At 43.0% G+C, this 16,558-nt stretch overlaps 1 protein-coding gene across 1 annotated transcript in view; it reads right to left on the bottom strand.

Annotated features, from left to right (window-relative positions):
* The window catches only part of LOC126253668 (transmembrane protein 132E), a 415,203-nt gene that overhangs the window by 229,827 nt on the left and 168,818 nt on the right, over positions 1-16,558 (bottom strand). The window contains exon 3 of the mRNA XM_049955226.1: positions 11,915-12,316. Coding sequence (XP_049811183.1) covers positions 11,915-12,316 — 402 coding nt within the window. The remainder of the gene's footprint in view (positions 1-11,914; positions 12,317-16,558) is intronic.

The raw sequence follows: 16,558 nt of genomic DNA, 5'->3' as shown, positions 1-16,558 counted from the left end.
ACATTCCAAACTTCACACAAGTTCTCCTACATACCTTGCGGGACCAGCACTCCTAGAACAAAGGTAGCTCAGTCAGTGGAGCACTTACTCATGGAAAGCAAAGGTTCTGAGTTGGAGTCTGGGTCCTCTACACAATTTTAATCTAGAAGCAAGTTTCAATATTTTATTTTCTTCAAAAATGGTTCAAATGGCTCTGAGCACTATGGGACTCAACTGCTGAGGTCATTAGTCCCCTAGAACTTAGAACTAGTTAAACCTAACTAACCTAATGACATCACAAACATCCATGCCCGAGGCAGGATTCGAACCTGCGACCGTAGCGGTGTTGCGGTTCCAGACTGCAGCGCCTTTAACCGCACGGCCACTTCGGCCGGCTTTTATTTTCTTCCTGGTGTTTAATGGCCAACAATGTAATTTTAACAAACTGAAAGAGGGAGTTACTTTAAATAAAATATAGATCCCGATTTTGCACAAAAACAGGAATTCTAACGATCAATTTGTTATAATCAAGAAAGGTTTCGCCTGTTCAAGATTATCATGTGAGATCAGCATTACCTGACGGAGTGCACAACGGCTCATAATTTCCCTACAAATTCCGACCCCTTGGGTTTTCTACTCTGATGCTGAAGATTTCCCTGCAGACGTGGATGTAATATTAGTGAAGAGCTATACCCATCAATTCTCTCTGCCCGGACGTTCCAACAGACATAAACATCGACAGTTCATAATCTCAGTGTATTTACACTAGAATTTTTAATGTGTTCTGATTACTGCAGTGAGTACCTCGCATGTGTGACACAAACTAAAATAGTGCTCTATTCCAACTTCATCCTCTACTTCAAAATTGGTGCCTACACGTGTCTCCGAATGTGCTTTCTGCTGGGTACACTAGATCAGTCCACTGTCGCATGCGTCCTGCCGTTACGGTGTTGCTATGATGAAATGGTTGTCATCTGTTATGATAATGGCTAGCCTGCGCAAGATTTTTAGAAGCGCTGCTCTTTGATAGATAGTGTCGCTTCGTGACACATACAATATTTTTAAACGGAAAAAGTCAAGATTGACGTTTAACGTGACATCGATCAAGAAGTCACTTTAGATGGCGCTCAAGCTCTAATTGGGGGAAGGGAATGGGTCGGCCCTTCCAGGTCAATCGTCTTGGCATTCCTCTAAGTGATTTAGGGAAAACATGGAAACTTAAATGTGGATGGCGGGGCGGGAATTTAAATTGCCGTCCTTCCTACGGAGTCCCGTGCCTTCCCAACACTGTTAGTAATTGATAAAATAATTATATAAATCATCGATCACTGTATCATTATTTAAGTAATTTTCCGTCTTTATCCCCTTTTTATTTTTTTGTATAACGTAACACAGTTTGTCTTAGGCTAAAAAACAATCACATTAAAAGTACTTCGATATTCAGTATCTCATCAGAGTGCGACCAACCTAACTCTGTACCACGGACTCATGCTAGGTATTTTAATGCATTCTAGTGATAGCTTAAGCCGAAACAACTTAAGGTGTGTAGTTTATAAAATGACAAAGCGATAAAGACGAAAGATTACATTATTATTCTGACCAATACACCACATTGCTCGGTAGTATTCTTCTGAGAAACATAAAAAGATGGTGGTGATATCGCGTAACTTACTTTTTTGAAAAAGAGAGAAAAAAAATGTTCCGTTAATCTGGAATGAAAAAATTCGATTAAAGAAAATCTCTCTTACGTTCATTAAAACGCACGCCTAAATTTTCTCCGGGTACTATGGCCAGAAATATCATGCGTATTCCAACGTGGAGACATCCGTCTTACTCACGATGGATAAAAAAATTATCTTTCTTTAATGTTACGCGATAAGCAAATTTAAAATAATATTCAAACAATTATTTTTCTCTGTGAGGCTTGATGCTCCAGTATAGCTGCCTACGTGCAATGGCAGCGTACACAACTAAAATAATTCCTTTCAATAAAACTGTACCTCTGGCCTACAATGAAATGGAAATTATTATGAGACGCCGTTTTTACATCTACTGGGATTAAATCCTATCAATACTTTCAGAATTAAATATCTATGAAGAAATTTTTATCAGTTTTAACAGCAATGGCGTCGCTTCAACAATGCAATTACAAACGACCAGGAAAACATTTAATTGCTACGTAATTAATTAAATAAAGGGGACAGGGAAGGTACTTTCTTGCTACTAACAAAAACACATACTGCATTAAATACTGACATATATATTTAGCAGAAATTCTAAATACACTACATATAGTAGAAATAAATGTTTACAGAACTTAATCTAAATGCGACATCAGAACGAACACGGCACAGAAGACAAAGAAGAAGAAGACAAGAGAAGGCAATGAAATCTTTTCTTGTATACTACGATACAGAGATAATAGTAATTACAATTCTCTGAGCATGTATAGCGGCTCCATTGTACTCACATTCGAGTACAGTGATTTACATTACTTTTTTCAAGAAGCGATGCCATAGTGAGTATCGAGTTGTGAAGATGCACCGAGTGATTAAGCTCACGTGCATGTTGAATGACGTCTCTTCATTCACAGACGAAAGGTACAGTAGCGAACGAAACATGTTGAATGACGTCTCTTCATTCACAGATGAAAGGTACAATAGCGAACGCAAGATGGCGATCGCTAATGAACAGAGAATTCCCTGTATCTATGGGACTCGACTGCAAAGGACTCAGAACAATGTTCCCAGTATGTCGGAGCTATGTGACTTCGAACTTGGGCAGCTTGTTAGTGCTCGTCTGGTGGGTTCTCCCGCAACCAAATTAGCCGAAGTGCTTGGTGTTCCAAGAGGCAACATATCGGAGATTTATACCGCATACACGGAAAGCGGAAAACCAGCATTCGCTAAGTGACAACACGTACGAAAGTATGTGCAGAGTGATCTTGATGGACGATCACCGAAGAGGATTCTGGCAAAAAATAAGAGGATGACAGATACAAAAGACACTACAGTACCGAATGTCGCTCTAGTGAACCCTTACAGCACCAAAATAACACGAAGGGAGCTCAAGCAGCAGGGAATTGCAGGGAGAGCTTGAACTGGGCGTAACACGAAATCCTGTGCTATGGGACAACGATAGAAAGTCATTCTGTAAGACGAGTCTTGTTTCACACTGTTTACACCCTCTGCCCGAGTTTAAGTGCCAAGAGTGAAACACGGCGGGGGTTGGTGATGATTTGGTCAGCAATATCGTGATATTCCAAAGGCCCCATGGTTACTCTGCAACGTCGCTGTACTGTCAAGGATTATGTGAACATTTTGGCTGATCCGGCCCATCCCATTGTTCAATACTTGTTCCAAGACGACAGTGCCTCAGTTCATGCAGTTCACTTCATCTAGGACTGGTATTGTGAGCATGAGGATGCACTGTCACGTCTCCCCTGGGCACTGCAGTCACCAGAGCTCAGTATTATTGAACCTTTGTGGTTTACTTCGGGGAGAATGTGTGATTGCCATCCACCTCCATCACCGTTTCCCTAACGTGCCACTATTTTGCGAGAAGAATGGTATTGATTCTCTTGAGAACCATACAGGATCTGCATTTATCCATTCCTAGACGTTTCGAAGCTGTTTGCCAATAGTTTTTCTGCACCGCATTATGTGTTGTGTTTGCAGTGTTTCCATGTTCTTGTCCACCTTTCTTCGTTTGTTACTTAAAAAAAGACGACACAACACGAAGGAATTATCCGAATGGGACAGAAACGTGCATGAACAGACAAACAAATGATAACAATTTCAGAAAACTTGGATGATTTTTTCCAGAGGAAGAGCTTCACAAATTGAGTAAGTCAGTAAGGAGTTGTTCCACCTCTGGCCCTTATGCCAGCAGTTATGCGGTCTGGCACCGATTGACAGAATTGGTAGATGTACTCCTGAGGGATATCTTGCCAAATTGTGTCCAACTGGTGCGTTATATCATCAAAATCCCGAACTGGTTTGATGGCCATGCTCATAATGCTCCAAACGTTCTTAACTGGAAAGAGGTCCGGCGGCCTTGCTGGCCAAGGTAGGGTTTGGCAAGCAGTAGAAACTCTAGCTGCGTGCGGTCGGTCATTATCTTGTTGAGACGTAAGCCCGAGATGGCATGCCATGCACGGCAACAATACGGGGTGTAGGGTACCGCCGGCCGCGGTGGCCGAGCGGTTCTAGGCGCGAAGTCCGGAACCGCACGACTGCTACGGTCGCAGGTTCGAATCTTGCCTAGGACATGGATGTGTGTGATGTCCTTAGGTTAGTTAGGTTTAAGTAGTTCTAAGTTCTAAGGAACTGATGACCTCAGATGTTAAGTCCCATAGTGCTCAGAGCCATTTGAACCATTTTGTAGGGTACCAATGTGCTGTAAGGCTGCCGCGGATCACAACCAAAAGGGTCCTATTATCAAATGGAATGGAGCCCCAGACCGTCACTCCTTGATGTCAAGCCGTATGTTGGACAACAAATAGGTTGGTATTTCACACTGTCCGGGATTTCTCCAGCCACGTCTCGCTGGTCATCGGAGCTCAGTTCGAAGCGGAACTCTAGTCAGTGCGATTCGAGGCCAAAGAAGTCCAACAACTTTATCCACCAATGCCAAGCCGAATAACTGCTAGAAAAATGGCCAGAGGTGGACAAACGTGTTATTGACTTGCTCAGTAAGTGATACTTATAAACAAGTCACCCAGTTTTTCTGAAATTTTAATAATGAGTTTGTCTATACATGTACATCACATCTATTGATTTCCGTTCCACTCGCATAATTCCTTCGTGATACGTCGGTTTCTTTTTTTCCCATTATGTTTCAAATTAAGAATAAAGCGAGCTCAGAAAATATTCTTGAAAAACCTCCGAAATTTCGTCAGTGGAGTTCAAGTTCACCCTAACCTAACATTAGCAAAATTTAAAAATGTAGGAAATCAACGAGTGAAAATGGCATAAGAACAATAATGCGCGTATGAAGAACGAATGAGAAATATGAGGCTTCCCACATTTAATTTTCGTGTTTAATAGCAGACGCATGACGTGCACATCCATATGCGCACATATACAGTTTCGTGTGTATGAAAGGTCAAATGGCCACATGTGTCTGACGCTTGCGTTGCGTGATATCCATTACAATGAGGTATTGGGAGTTAACAGATTTTGTTCTCTTCATAGCGCACGTCAGGCCGAACGCGATCGGAAATTACAAGCGCATGCTGTGTTTACTGGGAAATGTGGTTACCAAAATTCCTTCCACTCATTACGTGGTATTTAGTTACAAAGGTCCATCCTCAAGAATTTTTATTATCGTTTCAGTAACATTCTCGATCATGTTTATGCTTAGCTCAACATTCCCTACGTCTTTTTTAACACGTATTTATTAGGTTGCTTCATGCTGTTTTTCGATACAAACTTTGCAATTGACTTTAAACTACCTTCCCGATTAGCTAGAGACTTGGGAGGAGTAAACAGGTGACAATGTCCAATTGGAGTTCCTGCCCAATGGATGTGCTTAGCAGATTGCGTTACAGTCCCTGCTGGCGCAAAGTGTGTAAATTACCTGCTACAGAAACAGCCTGCGACAACTCACTCTCTATTGCTTGTGCCTTTGTCCCACAGGTTTGGCATGGTTAACTGAAGGGGTGGCCAGATGCCCTTCCTGTCGCCACTTCGTAGCCCCCTCCCCTTCCCCACCCCTTCCCCCCCCCCCCCCCCCGATACGGAATCCGTGTACCTCAGCTGACTGTGTTTAGTATAACATGAAATGGTGCGAACGTGTTTCAAATGTCAGCGAGTCGTGTAACTAAGGCGGGACGTGGGGACCAGCCGGTATTCACCTAGGAGGATGTGGAAAACCGCCTAAAAACCACATCCAGGCTGGCCAGCATTACCGGCCCTCGTCGTCAGTCTGCCGGGCGGATTCGATCTGGGGCCGGCGGGCCTACCCGAGTCCAAAAAATAGCGGATTAGCGCTCTCGGCTAACCTAGCGGGTTCTGCGGAAACTCACTCTATTTACGAGTATATGTGTACCTCTTGAATGATTGAAGACATTTCTACCAAAGTGGGCATACGTATCATTTACAATGTTGAAAAAATTGAAGTGACAGTAAGATGCTCCTCAGCACTATTTTAGCTGAGGGAGGGGATGAAAAAGGGGTGATATAAAAGCGTAACTCGGGGCCGGCCGGGGGAATGTCAACTAAATTTGGTGTACACATCATTAATTTTACCACATTTTTATTAGTTAGCTCTCTTGTCTGTCTGTCTGTTAAGCACAAATTTTGTAACTTATTTTAAACTAACTTGCCGATGAGCTAGAGACTTGAAATTTTCAACATAGCTCAGAAATGGACGACAGTGCCACATTAACCTGGTTCCTTGTGTGGTGTGTGGAGGAGGGTAGTTTACTTACAACTCTTGTGTCTTCATGAGCTAAAGATTAGAAACTTACAACGTATCTCATAGTTGGATGATGATGCAATATTAATTCTCTTTCCTGTCTGGTGTGTAGCGAAGAGTACTTTGGTGCCACTGCCATTTCCCTCTTTCAGGTAACAGTCGCCAATGGTTCGTGATAAGAACGGTAGTTGGTAAGTTCTTAGTCCTTGAAAACAGCCACAAGTCGCACTTAGTATTTTTTTGCCGCTTTCGTTCTTCAAATGAACAAGAGCAGCATAAGAATATATAGTTGAAAGTTTGCTGAAAGCATTAAAGATTGCGTTTAAAGTTGGCTGACAGCTCTAAAGATTAAACTGGTTCCACTATAGTACTTAAACTTACGTTTAAAGTACAGTAGTAAATGATAACATCGACAGCGCGAAAGATGAATGCCTGCTCTTGCTAAAAAGGTTGTTGGGCAAGCCTACATTTAATCTCAAACATCTCTTTCACCTTCACGGGTAGGAGAAATTAGTATGTTGGTTGATTCAGATGAAAAGAAACTGAAATAAACTTGAAACTTACCAAATGTCTCTGTTGTAATATCATCAAGATGTTTTAAATCAATTCAAAAATAAGCAGAAAATAAGCAGAAAATAACTATTTAAATTAAAATAAGTTTTTAATGTATCACTTTTTAAGTCAAACTAAAAGGTATATAATAGTTTCAGCTAGCCCCATTCACAGATTCACCCAACACAGATAGTTCTGATAATTTATGATTATGAATATTTAATAGCTATAAAGAAACCTCCTGGCAGATTAAAACTGTGTGCCCGACCGAGACTCGAACTCGGGACCTGTGAGTACCGGGCGTGAGTCGTGCTTCGGTAGCTCAGATGGTAGAGCACTTGCCCGCGAAAGGCAAAGGTCCCGAGTTCGAGTCTCGGTCGGGCACACAGTTTTAATCTGCCAGGAGGTTTCATATCAGCGCACACTCCGCTGCAGAGTGAAAATCTCATTCCAGCTATGAAGTAAGTTGTAAGATTTAAGTGCGGGTTGGATGCAACACATAATTAAGGCATGAATAGGGTTCACCTCCTAACTATTATCTGTTGCATGCGCCCCGTGTTTCCCATTAACAACCTCACAAGCATTTTCAAAGCTATTAAAAATAGATAATCAAAAATTTTCAGAACTATCTGTGTGGGCTTAGGAATCTGTATGGTGCTAGGAGAAATTACTTTATACTTTTTAGTCTGGTTTGAAAACTTATAGTACTAAAAATTTGTTTTTATTTAAATATTTATTCTTTCTGCGCCTGGCGTACTCTGCTTCACATACAATGTATCTGTTTTGCTAACTTGACCTTGGGCAATCATTACAGCGTTAGGACTCATCTGGAAAAAATGTATATCGTAACTTCTAAGTTTCATTCCCTTACCTGCTACGGACGCAGTAGCTGACATCTGGCATTCGTTGTATATGGGCTTTGTACAACTTGGAGCCGATTGTTTGGTCTTTCTCTGATTCACCTAAAGTGGTTTGTGACTGAAGCCTCCTTAAGTACTGTGACTCTTCCATGACGACAGAGATTTCACAGCAATACTTGTGAAAAGTCCTGGCAGCAATAAACACCATCGACAGGAGTGCTGTTAGCGGGTGGCGAGAAACGATCAGCCGAAATGCTTACATTATGTTCCTGAGACTAACTGACTGAAAACACGCAGTGTATGAATACTGCTCAGGAGATGGCAGCAACCCTCTCAGTAGGAGAAAAGTCATGGACTCTCTGGGGTGGAAGTTATGTCTAAGGGCTTAACATTACTTGATAATCAGTGACCAAAAAATTTATTTTTATAACACGGAAAGCCCACAACAATTAGAAATAATGCTCCTCTTCACGGGGCTTATCTGCGTTGTACACCATTCTTTTCCATGGAAACTTGAAGTCCGATGTCTTTGTGTGACTTTTGGCGAACTGACTTTGTTCTGTTAATCTACCTTCCTTTGCTAAAATTATCGGGAGTGCGAGTAGTTGTTAGGAGGAGATGTACAGAATGTTAATGGTGTAGAAGCAAGTCGGGAACTGTAATTGGCTGCGTGGACCGCCTATCACACAGAGCATGTAACTGGATGACAGGCAACGCACACTGTAACGCACGCCGCAGAGTGCCTATGCCTTGCCGCCTCTCACGGGCATAACCAGACACGTGTGATCGCTGGGAAGTGTCAGCGTTGTTCCCTACGTCTTGATTTATCACCCTTAGATGTTTGTCTCATGTACTCTGAGCCACCCTGCAAGTAGGGGGTTATGAATGAGGCTGGGAGGTTACGTAAAGCATTGGCATCAAAAGGCCTATCAACGTCTGTAGAAGCAACTGTAGAGCAAAGAAAATCCCAAACCAGTCAATAAAATAAAAAAAAAAAAACGCTACTGACTTCAGTTATTCAGACATCGAGGAACTGCAAGACCCCACTGATGAAAATGGAGTCAGAATGCATTCTCTGCAAGTGGCAGTACAGAATGCATAATTTGTGGGGCAATATTTTCCTATAATGTTAGGGGGTAGAGGGGAACTACGTACAATTTGCACAGTGCAAAATGTGGGACCACGAGGAACGAGGAATGTTCTGGCTGTTGGCTGTTATACAGATCAGAACATTTGCGATTTTTATCTCTGAGGAAACGCTTCATTGAATATTGTTTCCATTTTAGATTCCCATCCCTACTCCATAACCCCCCCCCCCTGGACCACACCACATTATTCTTTCAGTTTTCTTCAAATTACATGTAACTTTAAGTGTAAATGAAATAAATTTCTAAATTGATTTAAAAGGATAGTTTTTCAATAATATAAGTTCAAACTATCTTGGATAAATATCGTATGTGCCATTCATTTAAAACAAACCATAATGCAATATGCAATAACAAACTTCTTTCCTTCATATTAAGCGATTGAATAGTATTTCGCTGTACACACTCTGTCAGTAGCTTTCCACGTGACACAACGGTATGTATACTATTAAACCTGGATGGCAGGAAGTTTGAAGATACATGGTTACTCTACCTGTGGGGTTTCAGAAGACGGCTGCGCAAAAACAAAAAGAACTACAGAAAAACGACACATATCAGTGGCTAGCTCAATTCTTCGAATTTCGACCCGTAATACCCACTGTGACATAGTTACAGTGAGCACCACTAGGCGGCAGGCATGTCGAAACAAATCATACCCTCCGCACTGGCGCTTGGATTAGTTCACGCCTGCAGATAGACAAACCAATGAAACAGATTTCCAAAGCGGGATGCTCACATTGCCCCTACCCGGGGGGGGGGGGGGGGGAGCAGCAACAGTGACTTCAATGAATTGAATAATTGCGTAGGCTTCCGCGGTCAGAGCCAGTCGACATAAAAGTTTTGTGGGTACGGTGCCGCGTTATATTGTATAAAACCAACGTTTCGGCCACGGTCTCAGCGGCCTTCTTCTAAATCCCTACTGGTGCGTTCTAGCTATGCAATGTCTCTTATATTTTGTTATTACTATTCACTGCGCATGCCATCCGTCATAATTTTAAAAAGATAGTTCATTTCATTGGTCACTTAAGGAAGAAGGAGAGGGAACTTTATTTTAGTTGCACGCACATGACCTTCCGCCCATATTTACGTGTGAGTTAAAATGTCGGAGAGATACTGCACGCACTAATCCGTGTCCATTTTTTTGTTGCTTTTGCTCAATCGTCTTAAACCGTGGAGGTACTTATGAATAACCCCACACAACGCTGCCGTATGAATACAGCTGTGCTCCACCGAAACAACAGTTCGGTAGTTTTGGTACAGTATACAAATGACGTAGTAAGTAGTAGGATTGCCGGTAGTATTGATAACATTAAGAGGGAAACAAACACAAATGAGAGTGTAAGAGACAAAATGGCTCTTTTTGTTTTTTTTCTTACTGTTTGTTTCTGGTGCACATAATTAGTACTAGACATCATTCAGTATTAGCCCATTATGTATATTTATCGTTACAGCATTTTGTAAGTGATAAAAATTAGTTGATAGCGCAACTTCTGTACTTTTACGTAACAAAGGAAATTACTTTTGATGCAAGTACAGTTTACAAGGACAAATATAAAATATATATGTAATTACAGTTGCTATATTATATTGAATAGAACGTTGTTCATCATCTCCAAGGCAACAGTTTCCTGTTATTGTCGATAGATGCGAAAATTATGAATAATTAAAACATGTTTTATAGAAGTTCGATGAAGTATTGAAGCGATATTTGATATACGTATATTTTTGTTTTGTGTTTCCTATTCTTTTATTTTTTGCTTCGTTTACCTTTTTTTGTGGAAATTGCATTTTCTAGAGCTATATGATGAATCTGTATTGTTTTGTTTATTTTACTACAACTTTCCTCTGCTTCACATTACAGATCAACAATTTTCGGATAACACGTGAAATAAACATTGGCAATTTCAATTTTGCTCTCAATATTGCTTACTTTTAAGTAACCATATAGAACGAAAATAAACTGTAAGGAGGCTGTTTAGGTTCTTATGTTGGTAACGCCACGTAGCGCTCTGTATGAAAATCACTGGCTGTGCTGTGCACAGTCTGTGGGTGGCTGGCATTGTTGGAATATTCGCCATTGTAGTGTTGGGCAGTTGGATGTGAACAGCGCGTAGCGTTGCGCAGTTGGAGGTGAGCCGCCAGCAGTGGCGGATGTGAGGAGTGAGATGGCGGAGTTTTGAGAGCGGATGATCTGGACGTGTGTCCATCAGAGAGAGTAAATTTGTAAAACTGGATGTCATGAACTGATATATATATTATGACTTTTGAACACTATTAACGTAAATACATCGTTTGTTCTCTATCAAAATCTTTCATTTCCTAACTGTGCCTATCAGTAGTTAGTGCCTTCAGTAGTTTGAATATTTTACTTAGCTGTCAGTACCGGCGCTCGCTGTATTGCAGTAGTTCGAGTAACGAAGATTTTTGTGAGGTAAGTAATTCATGAAAGGTATAGGTTATTGTTAGTCAGGGACATTCTTTTGTAGGGATTTTTGAAAGGCAGATTGCGTTGCGCTAATAATATTGTGTGTCAGTTTAGTGTTAGTCAGAATAAGTAAAGATCGAAATGTCTGAGTACGTTCAGTTCTGCTCATCTGTTTGAAAATCAAATAACGTAAGAGATTTATCAGCTCAGTAATTAATTAATTTTTCTAAGCTAAGGTTACTTTTCAATACCTCGTCACTCAGTTTCTAGAGAGCTCACCACGTCCGGTTTCTAGGGAGATCTGGTAAGACACTGATCGCACTTGTAAAGAAAACGATCGTTATGACGTAACGCCCCATAGTTATGCAAAACACCTAACGTACAGGTAACGCAGATACGACCTTAACTGACGAAAGCTACTAGGAAAACTACCGTAAACTACGTTGTTTTTTGTAGTCTGCGGTAGCAACTCTACATATAACTCTTCTCAGCGCCACAGAGTTAGAGTGAGTGAGTGAGAGGCTGTGACGCACCTGCGCGAGGCAGACGCCGTCCTCGCCGTCGGGCGAGCAGGCGGCAGTGAGCGGCGGGCGGTCCCCCAGGACGGCGTGCAGCACGATGCAGACCCTCTGGCGCGGGTGGCGGCGGCCGCCGAGCGCCGCGACGCCGGGTCCCACGTCGGCGGCGGCGGCGGTGCCGGTGCCCGCGTGGAACAGCACGCGCAGCTGCGGCTGGTCGCGCGGCAGCTGCGGCCGCACGATGTGCGCGCTCACGTCCAGGCGGCGCGGCGCCGCCCCCGCAGCCGCCGCCGCCACGGCCGCCGCCGCCGCCCCCGCCGCCGCCGCCGCGTCCAGCAGGCTGCCGTTGTGCTGCAGCGTCGGCAGTGGCGGCTGCGGCAGGTCCAGGGGGTCCGGGACCACGTAGCGCGCCGGCACCTGCCGCACAACACCACACAACATGCCCTGATTTCACCAGCCGAAAGCTGACTTGTTACTGTATTTCACTAGTTTATTTCCCAGGCGGTAGATTCAAAACCTTGTGCGAAACCGCGACTCGAACTCTGAGCTTTCGTTAGTAAATCTGATAGGCCCCGTTTTCGTGTTCAGTATAGAGATTTCTCATGAAAGGAACATTCGATTCCTAGTCCAGAACTTGGTTATAATTTAAATGCAGTTACAGAGATCCCTTGTTGGCTGCGATTATCGTACGGTGTCTAAACGTGGTAGATATTCTAATGTGTTAATGCGTGACTGATTTACTCTGGAAATAAATTAGTTTCAGTCTTAGCCAGCAGGGTAAATTTAACGCTATGAATGCAAAAAGACGTATAGAAAAGTTTTCATATGTAATGGATTAGGAACGGCACGTCGGCAGAAAAGGTCAGACAAGTGTAATATTGATGTTATTATTAACCGCCATTCACACAGTCTATTAATATGGGCACCGGAGACGATGACGAGATACAGCGGCAGATTTGCATCTGGTGGCCAAAATTTGAACCACTTTTTCCAGCGTAAATCGGTTTCGCATTAACGCATTTGAATATTTGCAAAGTAGAGGTGCCATACGATAATTACAGACCACAATAGACCTCTCTGGGTAGCTACGCTTTAATTATAACTACCCAGTAGAGATCTTCGATACTTCTGCAATGTATTATAAAATCCATGAAATTTAAATGTAAACCATACTGCATTTATATACTATTGGACATTAAAATTGCTACACCAAGAAGAAAAGCAGATGATAAACGGGTATTCATTGGACAAATATATTATACTAGAACTAACATGTGATTACATTTTCACGCAATTTGGGAGCATAGATCCTGAGAAATCAGTACCCAGAACAACCACCTCTGGCTGTAATAACGGCCTTGATACGCCTGGGCATTGAGTCAAACAGAGCTTGGATGGCGTGTACACGTACAGCTGCCCATGCAGCTTCAACACGATACCACAGTTCATCAAGAGTAGTGACTGGCGTATTGTGACGAGCCAGTTGCTCGGCCACCATTGACCAGAAGTTTCCAATTGGTGAGAGATCTGGAGAATGTGTCGGCCAGGGCAGCAGTCGAATATTTTCTGTATCCAGAAAGGCCCATACATGACCTGCAACATGCGGTCGTGCATTATCCTGCTGAAATTTAGGGTTTCGCAGGGATCAAGGAAGAGTAGAGCCACGGGTCGTAACACATCTGAAATGTAACGTCTACTGTTCAAAGTGCCGTCAATGCGAACAAGAGGTGACCGACAAGTGTAACCAATGGCACCCCATACCATCACGCCGGGTGATACGCCAGTATGACGATGACGAATACACGCCTCCAATGTGCTTTCACCGCGATGTCGCCAAACGCGGATGCGACCATCATGATGCTGTAAACAGAACCTGGATTCATTCGAAAAAATGACGTTTCACCATTCGTGCACCCAGGTTCGTCGTTGAGTACACCATCGCAGGCGCTCCTGTCTGTGATGCAGCGTCAAGGGTAACCGCAGCCATGGTCTCCGAGCTGATAGTCCAGCTGACTCAGGGATCGAGACGTGGCTGCACGATCCGTTACAGCCATGCGGATAAGATGCCTGTCATCTCGACTGCTAGTGATACGAGGCCATTGGGATACAGCACGGCGTTCCGTATTACCCTCCTGAACCCACCGATTCCATATTCTGCTAACAGTCATTGGATCTCGACCAACGCGAGCAGCAATGTCGCGATACGATAAACCGCAATCGCGATAGGCTACAATCCGACCTCTTTCAAAGTCGGAAAAGTGATGGTACGCATTTTCCCTACTTACATGAGGCATCACAACATCGTTTCACTAGGCAACGCCGGTCAACTGCTGTTAGTGTATGAGAATTCGGTTGGAAACTTTCCTCATGTCAGCACGTTATAGGTGTCGCCACCGGCACCAACCTTGTGTGAATGCTCTGAAAAGCTAATCATTTGCATATCACAGCATATTCTTCCTGTCGGTTAAATTTCGCGTCTGTAGCACGTCAACTTCGTAGCGTAGCAACTTTAATCGCTCGTGTTCTAGGGGTAGCGTCTTTGATTCATAATCAAAACGTCGTCGGTCCCGGGTTCGATAAATAATCAGCATTGGCGGCCGAAGATTTCCGGAATAAGAAGTCACCCTCATTCTGCCAACGGCCTTGTCAAAGAGGGCGGAGGAGCGGATAGAGGTTCAGGGCACTCTCTTGTCCTAGGGGTGGGACATTGCTCCTAAAGGCGGAAGAATCAGCAATGATCAACGACATGAGTATGCAGAAGGCAATGGAAACCACTGCATTAAAGACACGTAACGTGTATCCACAGGACAGTTGCCTGTAATTGAAGAAGTGTCATGATGATCTCTCCATTGGCAAAAGATTCCGGAATAGTCCCCCATTCGGATCTCCGGGAGGGAACTGCCAAGGGGGAGGTTACCATGAGAAAAAGATTGAATAATCAACGAAAGGATAACGTTCTACGAGTCGGGGCGTGGAATTTCAGAAGCCTGAACGTGGTAGGGAAACTAGAAAATCTGAAAAGGGAGGTAGGGCAGAGGGTGTGTTACTGTGAACAGTTCAGTGACCTGGTTGTTCTAATCAGAGTCGACAGCAGACCAACACCGACAACGATAGTTCAGGTATACATGCCAACGTCGCAAGCTGAAGATGAACAGGTAGAGAAAGTGTATGAGGATACTGAAAGGGTAATGCAGTACGTAAAGGGGGACGAAAATCTAATAGTCATGGGCGACTGGAATGCAGTTGTAGGGGAAGGAGTAGAAGAAAAGGTTACAGGAGAATATGGGCTTGGGACAAGGAATGAAAGAGGAGAAAGACGAGTTCTGTAACAAGTTTCAGCTAGTAATAGCGAATACCCTGTTCAAGAATCACAAGAGGAGGAGGAATACGTGGAAAAGGCCGGGAGATACGGGAAGACTTCAATTAGATTACATCATGGTCAGACAGAGATTCCGAAATCAGATAATGGACTGTAAGGCGTACCCAGGAGCAGATATAGACTCAGATCACAATATATTAGTGATGAAGAGTGGGCTGAAGTTCAAGACATTAGTCAGGAAGAATCAATACGCAAAGAAGTGGGATACGGAAGTACTAAGGAATGACGAGATACATTTGAAGTTCTCTAACGCTATAGATACAGCAATAAGGAATAGCGCAGTAGGCAGTACAGTTGAAGGGGAATGGACATCTCTAATAAGGGCCATCACAAAAGTTGGGAAAGAAAACATAGGTACAAAGAAGGAAGCTGCGAAGAAACCATGGGTAACAGAAGAAATACTTCAGTTGATTGATGAAAGGAGGAAGTACAAACATGTTCCCGGAAAATCAGGAATACCGAAATACAAGTCGCTGAGGAATGAAATAAATAGGAAGTGCAGGGAAGCTAAGACGAAATGGCTGCAGGAAAAGTGTGAAGACATCGAAAAAGATATGATTGTCGGAAGGACAGACTCAGCATACAGGATAGTCAAAACAACCTTTGGTGACATTAAAAAAAATTCCACAGTTAAATGCAGAGGAGAGAGCAGACAGGTGGAAGGAATACACTGAAAGCCTCTATGAGGGTGAAGATTTGTCTGATGTGATAGAAGAAGACACAAGAGTCGATTTAGTAGATATAGGGGATCCAGTATTAGAATCGGAATTTAAAAGAGCTTTGGAGGACTTACGGTCAAATAAGGCACAAGGGATAGATAACATTCCATCAGAATTTCTAAAATCATTGGGGGAAGTGGCAACAAAACGACTATTCACGTTGGTGTGTAGAATATATGAGTCTGGCGACATACCATCTGACTTTCGGAAAAGCATCATCCACGCAATTCCGAAGACGGCAAGAGCTGACAAGTGCGAGAATTATCGCACAATCAGCTTAACAGCTCATGCATCGAAGCTGCTTACGAGAATAATATACAGAAGAATGGAAAAGAAAACTGAGAATGCGCTAGGTGACGATCAGTTTGGCTTTAGGAAAAGTAAAGGGACGAGAGAGGCAATTCTGACGTTACGGCTAGTAATGGAAGCAAGGCTAAAGAAAAATCAAGGCACTTTCATAGGATTTGTCGATCTGGAAAAAGCGTTCGACAATATAAAATGGTGCAAGGTGTTCGAGATTCTGAAAAAAGTAGGGGTAAGCTATAGGGAGAGACGTGTCAT

The sequence above is a fragment of the Schistocerca nitens genome, chromosome 1 (assembly GCF_023898315.1).
Source record: "Schistocerca nitens isolate TAMUIC-IGC-003100 chromosome 1, iqSchNite1.1, whole genome shotgun sequence".
In the NCBI taxonomy this organism is placed as follows: domain Eukaryota; kingdom Metazoa; phylum Arthropoda; class Insecta; order Orthoptera; family Acrididae; genus Schistocerca; species Schistocerca nitens.
Note: the sequence above shows the minus strand (reverse complement) of the source record. Positions and strands in the feature narration are given on the sequence as shown.